This window comes from Nestor notabilis, unplaced genomic scaffold (genome assembly GCF_000696875.1).
Source record: "Nestor notabilis isolate BGI_N333 unplaced genomic scaffold, ASM69687v1 scaffold14196, whole genome shotgun sequence".
Classification (NCBI taxonomy): Eukaryota; Metazoa; Chordata; class Aves; order Psittaciformes; family Psittacidae; genus Nestor; species Nestor notabilis.
Genome location: NW_009934380.1, coordinates 25,812 through 39,590, shown reverse-complemented (window position 1 = coordinate 39,590; position 13,779 = coordinate 25,812). Strand labels below are relative to the sequence as shown.

At 47.4% G+C, this 13,779-nt stretch overlaps 1 protein-coding gene across 1 annotated transcript; it reads left to right on the top strand.

The window, feature by feature from the left end:
- The first annotated feature begins 549 nt into the window (after window positions 1-549).
- Window positions 550-7,126, top strand: GPR83 (G protein-coupled receptor 83). Its single transcript, XM_010017319.1, has 4 exons — window positions 550-933; window positions 1,668-1,793; window positions 3,092-3,225; window positions 6,532-7,126. The coding sequence occupies exons 1-4, from the start codon at window positions 550-552 to the stop codon at window positions 7,124-7,126; spliced, it is 1,239 nt and encodes a 412-aa protein (XP_010015621.1).
- The last annotated feature ends 6,653 nt before the right edge of the window (window positions 7,127-13,779 follow it).

The window sequence follows — 13,779 nt, the reverse complement described above, 5'->3', positions numbered from 1 at the left end:
TGCAGACAAAAGCTACCTCTGCTCTTGAAAATGAGTCCCAAATGGCTCCACCTGTACATTCCAACAGAAAAGAACTGGCTGTTTTGAAGTGGAGGACGAAAGCACCAACAGCAGAGCCTTCTGTGGAATTCGGAGGAAAAATAGATTCAGGTGAGAACAAAGAAGAAAAAGCTGACAGGGATTAAAACAACTACAAACTGCCTGAGGTTTGCTTACATGTTCTACATATAATAACAAGGTTTTATTTCCAGCTTTCCTGTGGAGCTACTGTTCTTCCTGATACACGAAGGGGTTGAAACTGTGTGGTCCCAAACTAGCCCCTTTCCAACGTGTCAGTTGGAACTGGTCTTCAGTGCCACCTCTGCCCCTGGAGAGCCCATCACACCATGGAGGCTCCCCCCAGCTTTCCATTTTAAGGTGGTGTTTGTAATGTCAGCGGCATCTTCACCAGCCTCCTAGAGAACCAGGCAGTTCAAGGTAATGGATCACTTGCTATGTCAGCCAGAGATGTGAACCCTTGAGCTGAGTGAAGTCTAAGGTTAACCCACCATGCCTCGCCTGCTGCTTCAGTCATACAAGTCACAGATGATGGGGTTTCTTGAGGAGTTTGACCACTACTCTTCCTTGGCCAAACTCATGTCAATCTACCAAGCAACCAACAGGACCATCTTCAACTGGACAGACAGCCGCATTGTTGAGTGGGAGAAGTTTGCTGAGCTGGCTAAATATGAGCCTGAGTCCCAGAAAGTGACGGTGAAAGCTCTCCTCATTGTGGCATACTCAGTCATCATCATCATGTCTCTCTTTGGGAACATGCTGGTGTGCCACGTGGTGCTGAAGAACAAGAGGATGCACTCAGCTACCAGCCTTTTCATCGTCAACCTGGCAGTGTCTGACCTCATGATCACACTGCTCAACACGCCTTTTACCTTGGTAAGTGTCCCCTGTGCTGTCCCCTTGGCCGGGAGAAGATTCTCTCATGAGAACACTGCCTGGTGGTCATACCCTCTCTGCGCATGCTCTTCTAGGACTGAGGTGTGAACCCAACACAAGTCTAATAGCCAATTCTGCCAGGCAAGTAAAACACTGTTCAGCAACCTGGGGGCTCTCTTTGCTCTCTTAGATTCTGTATCTCCTAAAAGACTCTAAAGTCTCTTCAGGTATACCACCAAACCACAAGAGCTTCTTAGGGGAAGCAGAATAAGTGTCTGGATGAACATGTAATGTATTTACAGAGAGCACTGGAGGGTCGCGCTTAAAACTTAGTGGGTCAAACCGACTTGAATGCCAGTCATACTCAGGTCATTGGAAGAAAGTAGTCAAGCTTTTCAGAAGTGCCAGTTGGGTTAAGTCTTCAGTGAATGCTATCCAGACCAGAAAGAAGGGCTCTGTGTCTACTTTTTCCAAATATAATTGTTAGTATAATCAAAAAAGTTATTATTGCTGTTCATAAATGGTGTTTGTATGAATAGGCCAGGAGGGCTGCAACAGCACCACTTGTTTAATCTGTGGGTTTTGACCTTATAAACTCTTATGTAAAGGTGTTTCAAAATCCGATGTAGCTGACCTTTCTTTGGGTTTCAGGTGGAGCTGCCAAGCCACATGGGTTTCCCCATGGGTTTGGTTTCAGAACATCTGGCTGATGACCTGTTCTTTCCCCCCTCCAGGTTCGGTTTGTGAACAGCACGTGGATTTTTGGAAAGGCCATGTGCCACATAAGCCGCTTCGTGCAGTACTGCTCCCTGCATGTCTCCACGCTGACGCTGACGGCCATCGCTCTGGACAGGCACCAGGTAAAACACCCTCCAACCAATGTTCCCATGATTCTTCCCAAGCCCCTGTCAGTCTCAGCCATGCCATGGGTTCAAGATAACTGAATCTTGGGGATTAAACCCATATTCAGTGAGAAGCTAAATTCAAAGATACCCCCATGTACCAGGGATGGGAAGGCTTGATGGACTTCTGTAGGCTTCAGGTACAGGGCAGGAAGGAAAAAACAAAATGCAGCATTGCATATTTCACAAGGCACTCCCTGACTTTCAGTGGAAAAGGGAGAGGACATCTTTTTCATGTAGTTTGAAGAGCCAGGTCCAACCTAGCCCCCAGGTATGGCAGAGCAAGTTGATTCAAGAGGTATTGTTATACATGAGGTTCAGCTGGAAGACAGCTGAACTGATGCTGAGTGCAAAGTGTTCTGTCTGTACAGGGAACTTTTCCAAGCTTTTTAGTTTGCCACTCAAACCCCATAGAACACCAGGCTGTAGCATCCTGAGTTAAGTTCTGATTCAGCTGCCCATCTGTCCTTTTGCTCTTCTTTTCCCACTTTGTGCATCATCAAGTTGCAGCACAGCTGGAGTAAAAAGAAACTCTGAGACTAAAGTCCTGTGGTACAAGTACAGGACTAATGCTGGACCAGTATAAAGGGGAATGGCAGAGTGGGAAATCTCTGTTGGAAATATCGGGGAGAGAGTTTAGACCTGAGAGAAGACCATGCCCAGCATCTGCCTGCAGCATGGCCACATTAGCTGCCCACTGGGATAAACACTCCCTGCATTACCAGTACCCGAAGGAGAAGGCAGCTCAGGCTTCCTTTCCTGTAATCAGTCAAACAACATTTTCCAGGCTCTCAGATTTTATAACCTCTTTACCTTTTCATTTAACAAAGATAATTTCATAAAAGGTGAGTTAATGCCTCAAAAGAGGGTAGGAGGCATTCAGCTTCCTAGGTTCAGCTAGAACAGGAGAGGTTTCTTTACATAATCCATATAGAATAAACAAACATACCCGTCAGCAGAGAGACTTGTGTAGATACCTTGTTTTTTTCCTGCCTAACGTAACACACAATTTAAGGAAAACGGTCCTCACAAAACAAAAGCAGGAAAAAGTTTATTTGAAAGCACTTCTGAGCAGAGTGAAAAGTTCAGTGTTTCCCATTTTCCAGGTCACTCTAATAAGCAGAACGTTTCCCTAATCTCAGCTGTAATTTTCTTAACAGCATTAGATCACAACAAAAAATGCCTCTGCTGTGTGTGCTGGTGAAGGGATGCTGCATTCCCGTGTGATAGGATTTGTGGTGATGTCTCTGTTGCAGGTCATCCTGAACCCGCTGAAGCAGAGGATGTCACTAACAAAGGGAGCACTGAGCATCTCTGTTATCTGGCTGCTGGCAACCTGTTTCTCCCTACCCCATGCTATCTATCAAAAGCTTTTCCAGTATAACTACAGGTGAGCTGTTTCCCCTTGCAATAGAGCATGAAGAGGCCTGATTGCCCTTTGCAGCAGTGGCTCTCAGTGATGAGCATGGCTGGAATGGCTCCATGGCTTGGGGAAGGACACAGTGGAATCATCAGGAGATTGTGTGTGGATGAAACCTCTCTTCCCAGTGCCAGCATTTTGCCGGAATGCCAGACTCAAGGCAAAGGGGATAATCTTAAGTGGACAGTATTTTCAACCTGAGAGCACTGTCCCAGGGAGCAGGGTAAGGAGGCAGTAACATGCAGCAGGAGAAAGATTATTGTAAATATTGGGCTTCTGTATAAAGGATAAGCATCTTTATTCCTACAGCACAGCCACTTCCCTCCCATCGGTACGGCAGGGAGAGGGTTTGACTGCTTTTTGTTGCTGTTTGTATATGAGAGGTTACACAAAATGGGAGTGCAATCTGGAGGTCCGCAGCCTTTCCTTACTTGTGTTTGTGATTGATACCTCTCTGGGGGTATAATATCTTCACCTGCTTAGACTTTGTAAATGAAGCATAGGGTTACTCCTGTACTTGCATTGCTTTCACAGCTGTGTTCAGGGTATTACTGAACAAATTGCTTATGAATGAGCAACCACCGCTATCTGTTTCATGGCACTCATCTCTGTTCATCCTTTAGCATGACCAGAGGAAACAGCCTCGCATGGGCATAGAATCATAGAATGGTTGGGTTGGAAAGGACCTTAAGATCATCTAGTTCCAACCCACCTGCCGTGAGCAGGGACACCTCACATGAGGCAGCTCAGCCTTCCAGGATGTGCTGTTCTCGTCCCTGCTTTCCACTGAATGAAAATCCCAGTTGTGATATTGCTTGTAATAGCTCTCTGCAGGGCCAGAGGCTCCTGAGAAGTCCCAGCAGGGAGCTGTTTGGGTCCTGGGGACAGGAGAACATGGGCTCCACCAGCACCTCTCTGGTGCAGTGCATAGTAGTGCAGCCAAGTCCATGTCAAAATTTACCAAATCATGTCAAAATTTACCAAATCACCACATCCTGGTTGGTTCTCAGCCAGCCTCTTCCCTGAAGTGATCACGAACCTCTTCCTACAGCTCCGTGCCCCTGCTTTGGAGGGTGAAATGAGTTTTTAAGCTCTGCAAGCACCAAAGCATCACCTTTGCTAGTCCTCAGAAGCTCTCCAGTGCCGACAGCTGCAGCCCAGACACTGTGCTGACCTCAAGGCGTTCCCCAGGCAGCTGATTCCCGGGGGATATTGTGAGCGACGCCTGCCCAGCTCCCGCCTCCCTATGGCTTTGCTCTTCAGCATGGCCATGACGGGTCTGACCCCGCACCACGGTGTCACCTTGGATGCCACTCTTGCTTCCCTGTGCCAGATCTCCAGTTTCTCTGGCAGGTCCCCTTTGGCAAGCAGAGCTGCCCGCAGACAGGGGCTGGCTCACTTGAGCCAGCGGGCAAACTGGATCCTGGGGAGGAAAAGGTCAGGAGTGCATCTCAGAAAGCATGATCTTCCCTTCTGCGCCAGGTCCCCTCTTGAGCAATGTTGTCTCCAGGGTCCTCACTTGATGGAGCTCTGGTCCTGTGTCCGTTGTCGTCCCTCCTACAGCTGCACATGGGCCCTGCTTGCAGTCATCCGTTTTCAAGCAATCTTCTATTTGTGGCACAAAAGCCAGCTCCAGAGGTTGAAAACAGGATATTAAAGATATTAATCAATACTGCAACGAATAAATGCAGCTTGATGGGGACTAAAGTCCATGCTGAATATAAGCGAGCAGAGGAGAAGGGTTGAAGAGAGAAAGGCAAAATGGAACAAGAGAAAGAAAAGAGGGGGCGAAAAGGAGAAAACAGCTGCTGGAAATACATGTGCAAGTGTTCCTTTCTCCTAATGCTTCACCACTTCCAGACATCTGCAGGGCACAGAGGGTCCATACAGCACAACCACTTCCCTCCCAGCAGCACGGCAGGGAGAGCGTTTGCCCACACAGGCTTTTTATTGCTGTTTGCATATGAGAGGCAGTGCTCTTCAGAGGGTGCCGGGGTGCATCAGCAAGTATCTGCTGCCAGCCAGAATGTGTGAACAGAGCCTGGATCTGCTGGGTTGGCCATAACAGATTGCTGAAGCACTGTTAAAATAAGCTATCACATAGAGTTAAACTCAGTTCTTTTCTTAGTTAACCATCAGAAGTTAAACTGTCAGGCTTAAGTTAAAATTGAATTAAGCAAGCAAATTTTCTAGTAATCACAGCCATTTTAAGATGTAGCAATCAAAGCCAGTCTCCTGAAAAGCTGATGGGAAGAGGATGGTTAATATGGGAAGGAAGGAGTGCTCCCTGTGTGAGTGGTGTCATGCCTGTGAGGCTTTCACACAGCCCCTGGCCCAGTAGCCCTTTCCCTTCCTCTTCCATCCATAAGGATTTTGACTTCCCAGCCACTGCAGCAGTTTTCCGCTCTGGCTAAGGAGGTCCTGTACCTGTCTGGGGCACAGAAAGGTGGATGCCTGCACATCCAACTAGGCAAAGGCAAGTTAGAGCTATCACAAGTGTGCTGCAGCAGTGATCCCAGCATACACTGTGACACTGTCGCATCCTGGGAAGAGCATTTCAGTTGTGTTTGGCCAGACACAGTTCATGCAGCCTACGTGAAAGAGGAGTAACACATTCTGGGCTGGATTCGTGGTTGGGCTCATTCAGGGAAACCTGGGTGTGTAGTTCCAGGTGTGTAGGAATCACATATGGGTTTGGAAAAAAGCAGGAGTTTGGTGGGTCTCATACACTGCCCTCTTTCCTCTTGCACTGGGTTTTTGGGGAGGAGGAGATGGGCACTGCTGGGCCTCTGTTGCCTACGCACACAGGGAAGGGACAGATGCAGCCAGGTTAGTGCTGCTTTCACAGCACCCCCTTTTGTAAGAATGGGCCATCAGAGGTGACTTTTGCCATGTTAAGGGGTCACAAGGGACTCATTCAAATAAAATCTGTGGCTTCTAAGAGGAAACTCCAGTTTGTCTTTCTAAAAATTTCTTTTATCAGACAACAATTTAAGGGAAAATGGGAGTGATAAACAGATACAGAGATAGATAAGACATTAGCCAGTCTTATCCTTGGTGAGACACTGACATCACAAGAACACTTACTGGGAGACAGAGGTTTGATTGAGCTTGGTTTTGTTGAGCTGAGCAATGTTTGCCCCCACTCTTTCTGTACTACAAATCTGACATGGTAATTATGGGTGCGATGGAAGCCCCACTGTGCTTTGCCAAATTGGCAGTATCCATTTGCGCAGCAATGGCCACATGCTATGTAGGTATTTCTTTGTTTTCAAGGGAAGCCACTGTCCGGAGTTTGTGCCTTCCAGATTTTCCTGAGCCCACAGAGCTGGTCTGGAAGTATCTGGACCTGTCTACCTTTCTCCTTCTTTACCTCCTGCCTCTGCTCATCATCACTGTCACCTACATGCGCCTGGCCAAGAAGCTGTGGTTCCGCAATGCCATCGGAGACATCACCACACAACAGTACGTCACCCACCACAAGAACAAGAAGAAGAGCATTAAGATGCTGATGCTGGTGGTGGTGGTCTTTGCTGTCTGCTGGTTCCCTCTCAACTGCTACGTGGTGCTCATCTCCAGTCTAGGCATCAAGACGAAGAACTCCCTCTATTTCGCCCTGCACTGGTTCGCCATGAGCAGCACCTGCTACAACCCTTTCATCTACTGCTGGCTGAACGAGAACTTCCGCTCGGAGCTCAAGTCCCTGCTCTGCATGTGCCAGAGGGTGCCTCAGGCTCAGGACAATGCGCTGCCACCCATGGTCACATCCTGCCGTGAGGAGTGGATGGAGCAGGCCAGGTACTGGAAGGGACCTGCCTCGCAGACTATTTGCTCCACTGTAAACATCCAGACAGCCAACACAGACCTGTGAGCCGCAGGGCTGAGGTGAGTTAGCTGGGTTCAGTGCATGTCAAAGGGACCTCCAGCAGTGATGGTGCTGCTCTGGTGTTTTACTTGTACCACAGTTAGCACCCCCTTTACTCAGTGGGGTGGGAGAAAAGCCTCTCAAAGACCCTCCATGTAAGCCCACAGCTGCAGCTGCTCCAAGGAGCAGGGGACATGGAGGTCCACAGATGATCATTTGCATTCAGTGTTTCCCATCTTATTACTATCAAAGGGAGGGGGACCTGGGTTTCCATCATTGCTCATGCTGTCCCAAATTGCTGGCTTGTCTCACTAGTAACACATGCCACACCATGAGGGCTTTGTAGAGGAACAGAAATGGACCCATTCTGGGGGGGAAGGATTTGGTCATCCAGGTTGACTCCATCCATATGGAGTTTCAGCAGATTATACCAAAACCTCTCAGCAATGCTAAGGGTCATCAACAGCACTTTCCCCTTCAGAAGGTTCTGTTCCTCCTCCCCTCGCTCCTTCTGCCCTGGCTCTGTCCCACCCCTCCCTCTGCCACTTGTGGAGCTGCAGAGCCAGCAGCCAAAAACCAGCCCCAGCCAAGGCCAGACATCAGTGACAGCAGCCTCAGATGGCACCTGGGGGGACAGATTTAGCCCATTGAGGATTTACTTTTGGTTTTATTACAAATATATTAATTCAGGAAATAAACCTAAAGAGCTAAATTAAAGGCCACAAAATACTTCATCAGGGCTGTCACATTCACTAGCTGAAGAATTAAATCATTCTGCATAATTACTAATTGCTGTGAAAGAGTTTCATTTAAACAACGGAATTGACTGCCTAAGAGGGAAGGTTTTGTTTACAGTCCTGGGGAAAAGACAGTTTAATTTAGTTATGCTTGGGAGACAGGTGAAAAAAAAAAGATACAGAATAAAGGAAAGATTTAGTACATGACAGAAGGGAAAAAAGAAGAAGACAGGGAAAAGAGACATTAAAGAATTGCCATGTGATTTCACAAGCAGTGTGGAGCTGGGCACTGGGGAGCAGGAACTGAAAGGATCTCCTGGCCTGGCCAGAGATGCCCCTTTCTCCATCGTACCATTCCTCTTAACAATTGCACCAAGACAGGCTTCTCTCAGCTTCCCTGGTTGAGCTTGAGCAAGGGATTCCTAAATCTTTTGTAGGAATAAAGTTATTGATGTTTTGAGCCCTGACAGTTCCTGGGTAATCCTTTAAGACTCAGTGCTGGTGGCTGGTACATGCTGCAGTGGTGACAGAGGGGCTCTGGTACAGGCCAGCCAGAGTGGTTACTCTCTGCTCCTCAGACCCGAAATTCATATGGAAAAACAGTACTTGTAGCAAAAGGCAAGCAAGCAACCAACCAAACTGCTTTGGATAAAAAGTATTAGTGCAGGCTCACCTTAAGTTCTGTGTGCCATTCTGGGCCCTATAATTTAAGAAAGATGTGAAAGTCCATGTATGTGTCCAGAAAAGGGCAAAAAAGCTGGTGAAAGGGCTGGAAAGGATGTCCTAAGCAGAGCAGCTGAGGATTTTGTATCTGTGGAAACGAGGTGACAGTTTTCAGTAGTTCAAAAGCAGTCATGGCTGCTGAGGGTCAGGTATGCTCCTGGTCTACCCTGGCGACAACTGCCTGAGGAGGAGGTGGGGAGAATGATGGGTATGAGGACATGCTCTTACCACCTTCCTAGGGCAGGATAAGACAAGCCAAAGAAAGAAAACTAAAGACTGATTTTTTTTTTCCTACTCTTTTTTCCCCATTTGCACAGTGAGAAGGAACAGAAGAGAAAGGAGGGAAGGTCCTTGCTCCCAGGTCTCTTGACCCCACTCAGCCATGTCCCTGTAGTCGGATGTGCATTGCAACATCTGCATGAAAAGAAGACAGAAGAGCATCATGAGTGGCAGCAGAAACAGATGAATACACAATCCCTAAGGTTTCAGCTGGAAACCAACAGTTATTTGAATATGGGGATTTAAAGCAGCCTGCTGCTGGGTTCAGGCACTGCCCTCTCTCTGCTTAGAACAGGGTGTGTTTTCAGTTGAAAAACATCATTATGAGTTTTTCAGAATGTTGAAAGCATCTCTAATTAATGAGCATTACCCCATTTAATTGTTAAGTGAAACTGTCGTTTGCGTTTTTACTATTGTTGGCTCTTCTTCAGCTTGTAGTGAATGGCCCTCAAACTACCATGTATTCCACTGTATCGAAATAGGTTTTCTTCCCTGTGGAAAGGTGGATGTCAGCATGGAGCTTTCAGTTTCCACTGCAGAAGTGTAGCAGCCCATTTCCACACAAGTATCTTCAGATGTTTAAGAGACTTTTCCCCAAAGCTTGCAAATCCCAACACCCTTCATCCTTTGGTTAATGTAACACAAGCTTTTAGCAGGATCTGAGGATGTAAATGTAATGCTGTTATAAGATATGTGCACTGGCTTCTCCCAGCAACTGGAGAGTTTCCTTTAAGAATGGAAATGTGAGTGATGACAGTCTCGGGGTAAACCAGCAGATGGCCAGGAAAAGCCTGGAAGATGCCATGCTGCATGGGCACAGGAAGGAAAAACATCCTGGGAGGTCCTACTTTAAACCGGATAACTGGAAAAAGCTGCCCCCCTCCCCATCCCTCTAATAGTCCAGGAGAGGATGTAAAATCAGCAGAAAAAATAGCAGAAAAGAGAGTTCAGTAATGGCTGGGTAAAGCATGGAGTTACCCAGGACCTGGTCTGGAGGCAGGAAGGGAGAGCTCTGTGGCATCAAACCCTACTTGGTGCTTGCACTGTAACTGGAGGACTTGATCTGGGCTGTGTAACTTCCCCCACATGCTCTCACAGGGTCCCTTCAGAAATCAAGGTTCAAAATCACTCTTTACAGTAGATAAAAGAATTCACACCAAGTAATGAGTAGAGTACCCATCTCCAGTGCTGCAGCAGTAGTGTTAAATGAGCCATGATAGCAGCATCCATCAGTTAATAAGACAGACGCAGAGCTTGGTTACCTGTGATTCATGGGCTTATTTGCTGTTCACAGTTATTCAACTGATTCAGATACTTATGAAAAACACCACTGGTCTCACCCCAAAACCGTGCAGAGTTTAATAAAATCATTCACGTAAAATCTAATCCTGGATGAGCATGTTCTTTATTTGCTAATTTGTTGCCCCAGACAGAACTTTCCAGGGGCCTTTGAATAATGCCCGCAAAGCAAATGTTTCACAAAGAAACAACAGAAGATGGAAATTCACATCCTGCCCCCCAAAGCTCTCTGTAACAGCTCAGGGAGCTGTGCATGCCCCAACACCCAAGCAGCAGCGTGAGCATGGACATCCAGCGTGTTGTTCTCAGTGTACCTACAATCCACAGTGCACACGGTTTCTAAAGAGATATTTCTATGTTTTCTTTCAATATACATATTATATCTTGGGCTTCTATGAAATCACCATAGCAACAACAGTAACACTGATATCTTCCATGAGAAAGATTAAGCTATGGCTCTTGTTGTGATTCTGAAATGAAATCTACCTCTCTGCTGGCAAATTCTGGGGTATAAGCCAAGCCGGGAATTAAATCCCATCCCCAGGGTGCAAGATGAATAGATAGAGATTTTCAGTTGTTTGCTGAGATGCCTGCTTAAGAATGCTGGTACAGGCTGGCTGCTGGTTTCCTCAGAATCAGCCACATTTCTGGTAAGCAGCAAGTAAACCTTGGAGTTGTACCTATCATCCCTTCAGTAGGAGAGCTGTTCTGTGAGCCCCTGTCACATACCTTCATAATCTTTTTCCAGAGGAACCAAAGACCTCATTCCAAAGTAGTGGGTCTCTCTTCACACCCCCTTGATGTTCTGCTAATCCATGTACCTGTCAATTGTAGCATCTCTTCACTGCTGAATTTTTCTCCCCTAGACGGGCATGATGTAAGAGCTGGCTGTATTGCACCCTTGTAATAGTTTAGCTATCTAGACTGGTAATTATCAATGGCTGAATGACACTCAAAACCTCACACGCTTTGCCCTGAGGCTGTTGCATCACTTGAGGATGCCCTGACTAACACATCTGCGCTCTCTCAGCAGCCTTCAGGCAAACAATAGGAGGCATAACATAATAAGTGAAAAATAAGCTGTGTTACGTTGTGTATTTGGGCAAGGAATAGTAACTGCAGGGCACAAGATCACACCTCTGCCGAGCTGCGGGTGCAAGGCTCACTGCAGCAGTCAGAGGGCTTACCTAGGCAAGTTCTGAAAAAGATAATCTAAGACATTCTGTTTTTACTCAAACAGGTCAAAGTCTGAGCCAACTCAGCAGGTAGAGAGATGCTTAAACATTCATTAATTTGCTTTCAGAAACACTGCTCACCTGTGGGAATGGCTTCCCGAGTGGTGCTGGAGGCAGCCCAATGTCCAAGACCAAGGAAGAGCATCCAAAACCAGGGCCACCACTTCCTGCTGGGGGTTCTTCTCCCCATTCCCAGCAGAGCCATGCTACTGTGCTGCTGTGGGTTTGTGCACTGAGACCTGTCTCGCCAAGGCAGCAGTGGCACAAGGGCAGCAGAAGCAACACGGTTTGATCCCTGAAGCCTGATGGTGCAGCAGCCCTGAGACCAGAGGGCTGGATGGGAGCAGGGCACGGGAGAAGAGTCCCCTAAGAAGCCTGTGCCACCTGGAGAGCCCTCATCTTGCTCACATGTTGTGGACCGAGCCATCATCCTGCACCTTTGGCTCTCCTCAGCAAGATCTGTCCCAGACAGGCAAAGCCACAGGAGGCAAGACCCCAAGGGTGAATTTGGAGGGCAGATTATCCAAACACTGGGTTACCAGAAGTCTGCTCTAGAGAAACCATTTGAGCACACACAAATCAGTATGCAGAGATGCAAGAGACATGTCTGAATGATTAACAACCCAGATTTACTAAGGTTAGCTCATGCCAAATGCATCCAACTGCCTTCAGCATAGTTGCTGATGAAGATGATAACAGAGAACACCGTGCAGGGAATACCTGAATTTCAGAGAAAAATCCCCCTGTATAGTCCCATCACATAATAAATAAAGAAACCACAAAATGCCAACTCAATTAACAAAAAGCAAGCATAAAGAAAACCGAAACACAATGAGTCAGAGAATTAGTTCAGGAAGGAGAAACAATACAATTGTCATCAGTTAGTGGAAAACTGTACCAAGGGGCTGTCCAAAGCATGCAGAAAGAATAAATGGCAATATTCTCAGCTAAATCCAGACCAAGTTCTGGGAAGTAGGGATAGAAGTGGGCCAGTGTCAGGGACCATCCTCTTGCACTGAGATATTCAGTACTCGGCACTCCCAGATCAAGGGAAGAAGAGGGATGAAGAAGCCAGAACGTTGTCCAGGAAGCTTGGATGCAAAGGGCAAACCCAGAATTAACACTTGGAGGATAATGAGCAGGCACCCTCTGCCATGGGCAGCAAAGGAGAGTCTCTCCCTCAGGTAAGGGCACATGGCTCTACCCTCTCACTGACTGAGAAGCAAACATGCCTGCTTTCCTCAAGCCATTACCTCCTGCACTGCAGTAGGGAGAAAAATGCTTCCAATATCCCAGCCTCTGCATGGATTCAAAGCAGGAATACTGACAGGGTAAGAGCAGGTTTATCACACCAAGCACAATGCTTCAGCCAGCTCCCAGTTTCAAGATTGAAGGCTTTTCACAAAGCTGCCTTGTCCTACCAGTGCTCAACAGTAATCCCTACCCACATTCAGGTATACACTCCTAAACCATTCCCATGAGCTTGATGTCCAAGCTCTCCCAGCACACATACCTTTCTGATGATGACTGCACCACTAGGCTTATCCCAATGAGCTTTCTGTGCTGAGCAGGTAGGTTGAGGGTAATCCCATTGTCAAGACTGCTGGTAATGCTGTGTTCCAAGTATCTGTGTTGGAACAGGACCAAAGCCATTTGGGGTCACTGGCTGATGGTACCAGGTAGAAGTGCAGGAGCAGATCACTGAATGCTGCTGCAGTGCAGGCAATGCTCCGAGCTGTGCAGATAGAAGTGGTTTGGAGTCAAGTGAGCTGATGGCAAGTGGTTGTACCTGGTGTGCTGCACTGAAACAAACCCTCCCTTAGTGGATTATGGGAAATCTCCCCAGACAGCAAAGCAAAACCACTTCTTGTCCTGTCCTCCCCCCAGTATTTTTAACTTTGGCCCAGTAATAAAGGTTTAGTTAAAGCATCTGCCCATGTAATGAGGTTTTATTCTTCCAGGAGGTGATCCTGCCCCTCTACTCTGCTCTGTGAGACCTCACCTGGAGTATTGTGTCCAGTTCTGGTGTCCTCAACATAAAAAGGACATGGAGCTGTTGGAGCAAGTCCAGAGGAGGGCCACGAGGATGATAAGAGGGCTGGAGCACCGCCCGTATGAAGACAGGCTGAGAAAGCTGGAGCTGTTCAGCCTGGAGAAGAGAAGCTGCGTGGAGACCTCAGAGCAGCCTTCCAATATCTGAAGGGGGCCTACAAGGATGCTGGGGAGAGACTCTTCATTAGGGACTGTAGTGGCAGGACAAGGGGTGATGGCTTCAAACTTAAACAGGGGAAGTTTAGGTTAGATCTAAGGAAGAAGTTCTTTACAGTGAGGGTGGTGAGGCACTGGAATGAGTTGCCCAAGGAAGTTGTGAATGCTCCAACCCTGG

What these genes read in the sequence shown, in the direction of transcription:
- GPR83 (XM_010017319.1), top strand. Translation starts at nt 550, where the DNA reads ATGCCTCGCCTGCTGCTTCAGTCATACAAGTCACAGATGATGGGGTTT. An exon ending in TCGCTCTGGACAGGCACCAG is followed by an intron (nt 1,794 to 3,091) that starts GTAAAACACCCT and finishes TCTCTGTTGCAG; the next exon opens with GTCATCCTGAACCCGCTGAA. An exon ending in CTTTTCCAGTATAACTACAG is followed by an intron (nt 3,226 to 6,531) that starts GTGAGCTGTTTC and finishes TTTGTTTTCAAG; the next exon opens with GGAAGCCACTGTCCGGAGTT.